Source organism: Kryptolebias marmoratus, linkage group LG19, assembly GCF_001649575.2.
Source record: "Kryptolebias marmoratus isolate JLee-2015 linkage group LG19, ASM164957v2, whole genome shotgun sequence".
Lineage (NCBI taxonomy): Eukaryota > Metazoa > Chordata > Actinopteri > Cyprinodontiformes > Rivulidae > Kryptolebias > Kryptolebias marmoratus.
This window is the reverse complement of record NC_051448.1, coordinates 3696690-3707693: the sequence shown is the minus strand read 5'-3', so window position 1 is coordinate 3707693 and position 11004 is coordinate 3696690. Positions and strand designations below refer to the sequence as shown.

At 42.8% G+C, this 11004-nt stretch overlaps 1 protein-coding gene across 5 annotated transcripts in view; it reads right to left on the bottom strand.

Moving 5' to 3' along the window:
• Positions 1-986: 986 nt before the first annotated feature.
• Positions 987-11004, bottom strand: part of gnpat (glyceronephosphate O-acyltransferase) — a 13269-nt gene continuing 3251 nt past the window's right edge. For 2 of the 5 annotated variants that reach the window (XM_017431398.3, XM_037981517.1), the window contains exons 4-17: positions 10784-10913; positions 10177-10304; positions 10016-10091; positions 9774-9925; positions 9544-9674; positions 8035-8273; positions 6953-7051; positions 6703-6873; positions 6385-6464; positions 6169-6309; positions 5103-5202; positions 4933-5026; positions 3953-4014; positions 987-3873 (exon numbers count right to left, since the gene is read on the bottom strand). In XM_017431398.3, the coding sequence (XP_017286887.1) occupies positions 3830-3873; positions 3953-4014; positions 4933-5026; positions 5103-5202; positions 6169-6309; positions 6385-6464; positions 6703-6873; positions 6953-7051; positions 8035-8273; positions 9544-9674; positions 9774-9925; positions 10016-10091; positions 10177-10304; positions 10784-10913 (1647 nt within the window). In that variant the 3' untranslated portion in view covers positions 987-3829. The remainder of the gene's footprint in view (positions 3874-3952; positions 4015-4932; positions 5027-5102; positions 5203-6168; positions 6310-6384; positions 6465-6702; positions 6874-6952; positions 7052-8034; positions 8274-9543; positions 9675-9773; positions 9926-10015; positions 10092-10176; positions 10305-10783; positions 10914-11004) is intronic. The other 3 variants (XM_017431399.3, XM_017431400.3, XM_017431401.3) reach the window with 3 other exon arrangements.

Below are 11004 nucleotides of genomic sequence, written 5' to 3'. Positions count from 1 at the left end.
TTTGGATCAACCTGAGTCAAGATGGGCGACACAGCTATCGCTCATTAAAAGCCACAAACATGGCTACAAGTCAGTCAATTATACAGCTACTGAGCTAAAATTTGTTGAGGTAGTAGCTGAGACTGATCCCCAACACATATTCTGAGCACTCACAGGTAAAACAAGAGGTTTTTGCCATTAGGTGTTTAGAGTCTGTCTGTTAGCACAATATCTTATGAACCACAGGATGGAGTTTAATGAAACTTTCATGGAATATTCTTTTGATACACCCCTACAACTGATCCACCTTTGGAGCCAACCCAATTCAAGATGGCCACCACGGGCAAACACAAAAACGGTAATAAGTCAGTCAGTTTTACAGATGTTGAGCTAAAATTTGGTGTGGTGGTAGCTGAGAGTCCTTCACAACACATGCTCCAAGTGCTACTCATTGCTTAAAACCTTAGGATTAACCCTTGGAGTCAACCCTGTTTCTCTGTTAGCAAAATATCTTTAGATCCAGAGGTTAATTAATTAGTTAATTGAGACCCAGACATTCTGATCCATCTCGTTTCCTTCGGGTTCTGACCTGAAGGAACGGTTCTGCTCAGATCTCAGAGTTTTTCTCCAATACAACAGAAAATATACAGAAATAATGAAGTTAGATTTTTAAAAGGTGGTGTTTTGGTTCAGGAAGTCATCTTCGGCTCAGAGGAAGAGTCCAAACGGGCTTTTATTTTAAGCTCTGTATGGTTTGATCAGCTGGAGTTTCTTTTGTTTTTTTCTTGTCAGCTTAAGGATTTGTTCTCAGAGAGTAAATAAAAGTGTTGAGTTGATAATCCAGCTCTGACTTTCTATCATTTACCCAACGTCAGTAAACAGACAGGCGGTGGAGAACTTGGACGATAAAACTGGAGTTTAAAGTTTTTTTTTTCTGAAAAACGTCAGACACAAAAACAAAGATGACGGAGCGATATTCATCAAAACGAACGATTCCCCATCAGAGCTGTGTGTCAAAAAGCTTTATTTTTATTATTTCAGTTGTTTTTAACCTCACCAGCCTGTACATTCAGTACTAAAGGCCTCACATTTAACACATAAATGCAAACACAAACATTAAAAAACGTTACAAAGTTGAGAAACAAATAAAATCTCATTTTTGACCAGACTTCAGCACACAGAGCTGCTTTGGCTGCAGGAGCTTTAGGTTAGAAAAGGAGATCAAAATAAAGCAGTGGATTTGATTTAAAATTAAAAACAAAAGGAGATAAAAGAAGCTTCTGAGTTTTAAGGTGTGAGAGGAGAAGACGAGCTTTTCCTCTTTTCTCCTTTTAATTTAAACATTTAACACTTTCATTTGTACATTTTGTTTCCAGGGGAAACTTTGAGTTAAAGAAAGCGATCAAAGTGACAGAAATTCAATTAGAAAAGTATTCTTCCAGGCTACGATTTTAAAAGAAACTCCTTTTTTTGGCTGATGATCTGTCAGAGACAGCCTGCATGGTAAAAAAAACACAGCGATGATCTTTTATCATTTAAATATTAGATTTAAACTGCAGCTCAGTTATAAAAAAATGCAACTTTGGAGCCAAACTTTGCAGCTTTCTGTCAGTAAAAACTAATTATTTTTAGTCCAAAAGCTTTCTTTTATTTTTTAAATACCTAATACATTTAATTTCTTTTTATCTTTAATATAAAAACTGCTGGTTTTCATTTAAATCTTTAAAGTTGTTTTGATTTCATTTATGAAAAAAGTAACATCTACCTTTTTCTCTGCGTTTATATTCCTTTTTAAGTTTCAACATATTTTAAAGTCAATCCTTAAACGTTAAACACAAGTCAGAGTTTTTATTTAAAGCTGGATTAAAACGACTCCCCTGGATTCTTTTTGTTCAGTTTTATGAAAATAAAGACGTATAAACCTCCTGCCTCGGTCTGAAGAAGCACATTTAAGAGAAAATACATCTTTAAATCCAGAATCATGTTTCTGTGGCTGAAGTTTGAATAATCAGAGTAACTTAATGAACAGTAACTTGTAATAATAATCAGAGTCTGAGGTAACTTGACCTGAAGTTAAACGTCCCATCCCACTGGGATAAAATAAATCATTTTTAATCTGATCTAAGCCTTTAACCCTCAACAAGAACAAATATTTTTCACTCCAAATGAGTATTCCTGAGTCTTTAAATCATGTTTTTTTGCTAATATTTGTTCTTATTTTTGCTTCATCCTCCCTTTTACCCAAAGTAAATAAAAAGTTATTCAGCTCTTAAATAAATATAAATAAATTCAGAAATTTGTGGCAACAACTAACAACGTGCTCCTTTGGTGAGGCGTGAGCGTAAATCTGTATAAAGTTTGGCAACATGTTTGGACTTGTAGCAGGATCTCCACTTTGTAAACAAACAAACAAACAAACAAACCCGTCCTGTTTGCTCGTGTCGCTCGGAGTGACGGAAAACAAAAACGACCCGACGGTGGGCGGCAAGCCCCAATCAGCCGTTCAAATCAAAAGAAGAAAGATTATTAAAGGTTAGTAAAGCATTTAAATAAGAATCTGTGGCAAACGGACTCAGAACTGAAGCTCTGCTCTATGCAGCGGGAGAGAAATTAACTCTTTGCTTTCAGTGCTTTACAAAAATATCCGTCTTGGTTTTCTTTGACCTGCAACCAAGAATTTATTCAGATTTTTAATTTGAATAAAAGTAACAATTCAAAATAATACCTTGGATTAATTAGGTGAAATGGGGGAAGGGAGATTGTTTTTAATCATTTTAAAACCCACCTTCTGCATCAAATCACTGAGAATGCTGTAAATTTGGGATCATTTCTTTGAAGTTCTGGTTCTAGAGTGATCAGGCTCACCGGGTCTCAAACCCGCAGAAAACTCTGAGTTTGTCTCACCAATCTCATCCCATCCAGCTTTCCTTTCACTCTGACCCCACAGCATGATGCTGCCACCGCCGTGCTTCGCTGCAGGGACGGTGTGCTCAGCATGCCGAGAGGCGCCGAGTCTCTTTGGACAGATTCTCCCAGCTCCCAGCTCCATCAGGGTCATCTTCAGGGTCATTAACGTCCTCCTTGCCCGGTCCGTGAGTTCTGGTTGGACGACCCTCTGTCTGCAGGTTTGCTGTGGTGGCGTCAGCTCTCCATTTCCTAACAATGGACTTAATGGAGCTCTGAGGGATCTTCAGGGTTTAAGATGTTTTTAAAAACTCTGATCTGCACTTCTCCACAACTGTCCTTGGTCTTCATGATGTCCCTTGCTTGGAGGTGTTGATTCTTGGGGCTCATTTGGTAGTTAAGTTACAGCTGTGATTAATTATTTGTCCGGTTGGAGCTTAAACTCTGTTATATAAAAACTAATTGTTTCTTGTCCCCATTTAACTTCGTTAACCTGGAGTGCTTCGGTTCAAATAAAAAATCCAGGTAAATTCCAGGTTGTACAGCAACAAAATAGAAATATTATTAGTGAAGTTAGAGGTCCACATCAAACTGCAGGAGTTTGTTCAGAAAAGTGCAGAAGAATTGAAAAAACAAACAACGAAGGAGAGGAAGACAAACAGGAAGCTGAGGTGAAAGGACAGAAAGGAAAGCCACTCAGGGTTAGATTATAGATATAATATGAACGAATGATCCATTCAGCAGCGTGTTATTAGACCCATCATCATCATCATCATCATCGGTGTTAATGCAGCTCGTTAAGAGTCTGAGAAAACGTGAAAACCCAGCCGAGGACGAGAGAAGAACAGAAGACAGAGGGACAAACGGAGGTCGAGTTGTCTCTTCCCTCTCAGACGTCTCGTACTGCTCCGAGGAGCGCCGACCGTCAGCCAATCAGGTCACAGAGTCAGAGTCGAGCAACGACAGCCTTCTGCGTCGGCAGGTTTCCTCCTGGAAGAAACAATGGGTCAGTTTGAAACGATGGAGGGGGGGCGGAGTCACAGAAACGTGCCGTGAGTTTGGTTCGTACCCAGAGTGTCTTCCAGCGAGTTCACCATCACCTTGTTGACCTCCAGCTGCTCCTCCCCTCTGCTGTGGAGGCAGGCAGGTGATTGGTTATTCTCAGCACAGAGGAGACGCAGCAGCGACAGGCTCGTCTGTTAGCGTAATATCTCAAGAATGAAACTCTCAGGAAGTCATTGGATGAACGTCTACAGCTGATTAAAATGGCTGCCACATCAACCTTCGCCAACATAAAAGTGGCTGTCATTTAAACAGAGATTGAGCTCAACTCATTTTCCAAGAAAGACTTTTGATTTCCTTCAGGGAATTCTGCTTTCATTCAATTACATGCAGCTTAAATGGAATTTAGTTTAATTGCGACACAAATTTTCCTCTGTGATACAAATTTACACGATGGATTCATCTGATTTAAATTCATTTCCCAATTTATTATAAATGAATAAATAGAATTAATGTTAATGTTAGGAAAGCCAGAATCTCAGAGGCTGAACTTGAAAATCTGCAAATTATCCACTGCAGACTCACTGAAACCAAGCGTTTGTGACTAGTGGATTAAATTTGAGTTGACGGTTTGCAAATCTGTATTCCTGGCTGCGCACATTATTTCTTTGCACACATTTTACCCTCAGAGGAAGCTGCCCCATATTTGATTTCATCTTCAGGAGTTCAGTTTGTGAAATGATGATGTGAGACTCAGGTCTGGTTTTTAGACCTGGACATCAGATGTTCACCAGCGGTTTGTGAGATATTTCGCTAACAGAGCTGACTCTGATCTGTAACAATCTGTTAGCTCTCACTCTCAGCTACTACCACACCAGATTTTAGCTCATTATCTGTAAAATTCGGAGCATTTCTGTGTTTGCTGAGGTGGTGTAGCTGAAAGAGTCAATTTGTCCAAAAGTCCATGAGATTATTTTGCTAACAGTCAGACAAACGAACATTGGAAAACATTATCGCCCTTTCACCGTGGCGCTGGGACCGACGTACCCTCTGAGTTTCCGTACAGCTCCCAGCCTCAGCAACGCCGCCAGAGCGTTCTTCTGGAGGTCCGAGGACAAAACCTCAGCATGTCTTAGTCTCCCTGGACGGATGAGACACAAAGTCCTGTTTGACTGAACGTCCCACTGACGGGGACGCTGTGAGGCAGGAGGACAGACCTGTTAGGAGATGCTGGACGATGAACTTGCGGATGGCGGGGACGAACCGTTTCTCCGTCAGCCCCTCGGACGCCTCCTCGCACAGAAAGCGACACACCATCTGCGAGCCAGAAACACGAGGAGGAAGGATTAAAGCCGGTTTCACACGTCAGTTTTCCACGCAAACATCACTGCTGGGACTCCCTGAGAGGACAGGAGGCCGAGATGACCAGATGATCTTTACTGCAAATTTGCGACTCAAAGATGGAAACAAAGTGAAACTTCTGGGGATACATCTGCACAAAAAGGCCTAAATGATGAAATATAAACTGTAGAAGAAGAGCAAAGAGAACCAAGATCAAAAGAAATGGGAAAGCTGCTGCCAGTGGCTCGTTATGGTCACCACGGTAACCGTCTCTCACTCCCTGACGACCCAGCTCAGACAAACAGTCGCTGTGTGAAAACTGGAAGTCGGACCTTAAAACAAAAGACCGACGGTGTCACATGTGAACGTGTTCAACGACGGAGATCCGACACGTTTAAAAGACTCGTCACTTCCTGTTCTGAAGAGAAGATTTGAGCTAAAATATGATGGAAAACTGTGGAAGATTAGCTTTGATTGAGAGAAAAACGTTAAGTTTCGTAGCAGTGAGACAAAAAAAATACGTTTCAATATATAATGTACCAAAAAGAGAGCTCAAATGTGAGAAACATCATCAGCTGAATATTCTGTGGAAAAATCATAATTCTGTAAAAACACAGAAATACCGGTTCATTCCTGTAAAAACCCAACTTTCTGTGACCCGTTTAAACTTTGAATAATGTTTCTACTGTGAAGTCTGAGCTTCAGAGCCGAGTTCTCCAAAATACCAATGATTTGCTTTATTTTCGTCTTGCAGTTTTTGATGCAAAACTCTGTCTGCGCCGTGCACAATGACGTGCACTGATCGGTGTTTAATTTGTTTTATTTTAAAGCTGCGTGAAAGAAACGGGACAAACGTTTGGTGCTTCAGTGCTTCTTGATTCGATCTTTATCCAAGACAGAAACAAAACGGTTTCGGTTCTACATTTAGTGGATTCTTCTCACCTGATATCCTTGTAGAAAAGGATCCAGAGAACTCGTGAGGAAGGTGAGGGTCTTCTGGCCCGTCTCCGTCACCAGAACCTCCTGCTGGTTGATCTGCAGAGCGCCGCTCTTCACCAGCAGGTAACACGCCTCCTCAAAGTCCTGAAACGAGGCACACGGAAGATGTGAGAATTTCTGAAAGACTTCTAAGTGCAGATGAACAGAAGAGCTCCTCACCTGCACCGCAGCTCCGGGGCTGAGAATGAACTCGTTAGAGAACATGTTCCTCAGAAAGCTGAAGCTGTTGTAGACGTCCTCTGGAAAACACAAACCATCCAAACACAGTGTGCTTAAATCTCAGGCTTTCTCGTGTAAATATGTTGAAGTTTAGGACACAGATGTCTCTACGTCCCAATTAATTTGTCTACATTCGCACAGCAGATAAATCTGAGATGTTCAACGGAGCAAAAGTATTCTCCAGTCGTCTGAAACCAGAATCATGAACTTCCTCCTCCGTGTTTAAGGCTGGGAGCAGCAGGAGGGAGGTGGTCTTACGTTTCTGGTTGGAAGATGCGGTCTGGATGGCCGAGGCGAGCAGCGCCGGACGGATGAAGACGTGGAGCGCCTGGTTCCTGTAGGAGGCGCAGGAAAGGACGATGACCGCCCGATTCAAGAGCTCCTCCTCTGGGGTGGCGGCACCGAGAGGCCGCCGTGCTTCGGCTCCTGCTGCAGGACAAATACGACCTCGATTTGATCTCGTTTTACGCCGCTTCGGATCAATGTAACGTAAAAACTGTAATAAAACCTTGATCCAAAGCCAGCTGGACTCGTCCCTCAGAGATCCTCACCAGACCTCGATGAAGGGAAAGACTGGAGGAAACCACCTGGGAGGGAATCATGTGATCTGAAGGAGGAGAAGAAGAAGAGTCAAAGCTTTAATGAAATGACTTTATATTTAACCCTCAGAGCAGCTGAAGGTTCATCTGTGACTCAGCATCCTTTTAAAAAACATTTCATCTGACATTAAAACCATATCCCCGTTTATTAGTTAACTGATTTACTGATTCTTTAACAGTTTTAGCAGCATTGATAGTTGCCAGTTTGTCTGATCACTCCAGCTGACAAAATATGAGATCTTTTCATGTTTTTGAATATGTGTATCATCTATGATAAAAATATCCATTAAACAGACAACAATCACTCCTGAAGTCTGCAGTATAAATTGTAATTAATGAGTGAAATCAGCAGAATCGGGTTTTGTTGCCAACAATTACGAGTCGTTTGTTTACATTCGAACACTGACGAGTTCACATCAGTCTGACGGAAAATAATCCCTGGATGTAAACAGAGTCAGAGACGCCAGGTGGGAAGAGGAGAGGTGAACTACTTCTTCTTCTGAGAAGAAACGGCGACAGAAACCGAGCGGCAAGGAGCGTTAAAGCTAAAGTTGGAGCTGAGATCGGATGTTCTGAACTCTAACGGGAGAATTTCTGAGTTTAGTTGAAAACGAAGGAGACGAATATTTGCTGTTTTTATAAAAACCCTGAATGAGTTTGAGGTAAATTAACGTCCAAACAATCATTTAATGGTGTAGAAATCCTGTTAGGATAAAAATTCAAACCAAAAACACTGAAAAATCCTGTATTTTGACAGCTGTTCTGGTTTGAAACATTTCTTTTCTTCATCTTATAAAATTTAAAACATACTTGTAGTTTAGCTCAAGTCTTTTAAACTTTCTGACCCTAAATGCTAACAGAAACCCAGCGAAGGCGTTTAACGCTGCTAAAACAACAGTGCTGTTCATTCATGGTGACCGTTTTCCTGTTTTATATCCTCAAATATAAATAAAAACCCTCCAGAACCCGGATTCCCGATCGTTTCTGGTACCCGGCCAGTGGAGGAAGGCTCCAAACTGCCGGCAGAGGTCTCTGAGCCACACGGCGCGCTCCGTCAGCTCGTCCAAAGACGTCCCCCGTCCGTCCCCCGCAGCCTGGTCCTGCAGCAGCAGGACGGCCAGCAGGACCCACGGCTTCAGGACCATGTTCTCCTCCTGGGCCCGGACCAGCCTGTAGGCCGAGTCGTTCACGAAGCTCTGGACTTCCTCTCCGGGCTTCCTGGGGATGTGTCTGAAAACCAGAAGCTCGTTATTCCGTTTGTTCCAGTCCAGTTCAAACCAGCCACAGCTGCACCTCCGGCTCCAGGTTTATTCATGCTCTGAAGCAGGGGTGTTCAGTCCTGGTCCTCAGGGCCACCATCCTGCAGGTTTTACTTGTTTCTCTGCTCCAACACACCTGATTTGAATCAATGACTGATTAACAGGCTTCTGCAGAACATGAAGAGGTGATTTAACCTCTGAATCAGGTGTGTTGGAGCAGAGAAACATGGAAAACCTGCAGGATGGTGGACCTGAGGACCAGGACTGGAGACCCCTGCTCTGAAGGACCGGAGAAGAACTCTGATAAACCAGGCGCCACCCCGGTGCATGCTGGTCCGAAACCAGCTTTACTTCCTACAGTTTCATCTGCCTCAAATATGAAGCAGAACAAAAGAAAATTAACATTTAAATAACTTTAAAAGGAAACTGTGACAAACTCAAACTTCAAACAAACTTTGGTTAAAAACAAAAACAGTTAAGGACTCCTTCATCAGAAGAAATGCCTATCGCCCGCTACAGGTTACAGGTTAAAAAAAGATTTACCTTTAAAATAACAGCATTCTGTTAGGAACAACTGTCAGCTACTACCACAACGCGGCGTACTACAGCTCAGTGTGTCAAACTGACTGACGAGGAACCATTTTGTGTCTGTAAAGGTTAGTTAGCTGCGTGGCTAAAAGCTAACTAGTTGTAGATGATCACTTCCTGAAAGTTTCCTTAAAATCGATTTAGCTGCATAAACTTAGCGAGCTAAAAGCTAGCTTAAAACTACAACTATTAAAAGGTTATTTAAAAGTCATAGAACGGCTAGCTAACAGCTATAAGTAGGAAAATGGTAGCTAAAAGCTTAAAAGATGAGTTGAAAGCTAAAAGTAGCAGAACAGTAGCTAAAAGGCTGGATACAATTTAAAAGTAACAGAATGTGGATAAAAGTATTAAAAGACTAGTTGAAAGGTAAAAAAGCAAAAAGGTAACTAATAGCTAAACATATCAAAAGGCTAGTTAAAAGCTAAAAGTAGCATTAGAAGCTAAAAACTGAGGCAGAAAAGATTTGATGTTTTTAGGAGGAATTAAAAAGATCTGAATGTTGGGAAAATATTTGTAAATAAAGTAAAAGTTCATATTTTAAAAGATATAAAAGTCCCCGCAGCCACCTCCTGAATCAGCTAAACGTTTTCATACATGAATAATAAAACAAAAAAAAAGAGCATCCAGACCAAGATGGCCGACACAATCGGTACCTTGGCATCAGGTTGAACTGGCTGCGGTTTACTCGGCCCTCAGCTAAACTTCTGACAGACACAGGCTGACCGAAATACACGTGAATGCTGCCGTAATCCTCACTGAGGACCTTCCTGGCTTTAAACAGACCCTGCAGCAGAAACAAACACAAAGAGCGGCTCGTGTGACACAAATACAAATAAAAACTGGATTTCCAGCTGGTGGGAGGATCGGAGGATCGGAGACTCACAGACGTGGACTCTTTGGGCTTCGGGACTCCCAGCAGCTCCCTGGCGTACAGCACCTCCTCCAGGACCCTCTCGTAGCTGATACTGACCGGGACCAGGGACACGTCGAACAGCTCGCCCTTCAGGAACGGCTCCATCACGATGTTCAGCAGCCCTGCAGACGCAAACAGAGCCGACGAGGCGGGTTAAAGCACCCCGACCTCGGAGCGGAAACCTCCACCTCGTGCACGCTGTCGGCTCTGACCTAACTTCGGCGTTAAAGATTTGGCCGTTCGGCTCCTGGTTCCCTCCAGGAAAAACTCAACCGGTGCAAATCCGATCTGTGGGAGGAGATGCAACAGAACGACACATGAAGGTTCGAACAAACACCGAATGGAACTCCTCCCATGAGCGCGGCGGGTTTACCTTCACCATGACCCGGACGTACTCGGAGAAAACGGCCCAGTACAGTTTGTCTCCGCCGAACGACCTCCGGATGAAGAACGCTCCGGACATCCGCAGCATCTCCCCGACAATCTTCATCCCCATGAAGTCTGCGGAGAAACGTCAGCTGGAACCAAACTTCCTGTTTCAGTCGCATCAAACCGAGTCAGCGCTCACGCCATCATTCCCCTGATTTCCTGCAGACTTTGTGCTATTTTAGCTGTTTATACATCAAAACCTTCGGCTGATTCACGGCTGCTTTGACTTTTTATTTACAAGCATTTTCCTTTATATAAAACTCTGAGATTTCTTCAGTTCTTCCTAAAATGTTGACCTCTTTAAAACTCTTTAAAACCTGCTTCAGCAAACTGACAAACTGAATTTTAGCTACATCTCTGCTACTTTTAGCTAGAGTATTGCAACTTTATGTAATTTAACTTGTGTTTTGCTACTTTTGGCTTTTAGCTAGCATTGTTGCTTATTTAGCTTTTAGCTTCTGTTAGCTTTAACTGCTCAGTTTCAGCTCTCAGCAAAAAGTCAGATTTTTCGGGTGTTAAACGGCGTCACGCTGGCTCCCTGCTGTTCTTACCCATGCCGGCAGCGATGACAGGTAAAGGTAAATCGTAGGTGTACAGGATGTACGACATCAGCAGGAAGTCCATGTAGCTGCGGTGACTCGGGAGCAGAACCACGGGGTGCTCCTGGATGGCCTGTTGGAGCTGCAAACGATGGGAAAGATGTCAGGTTTGACGTGTCTTCCTCTTTCTGTGACCCCGCCCCCCTCCGTACTCTCTTTCTGTGACCCCGCCC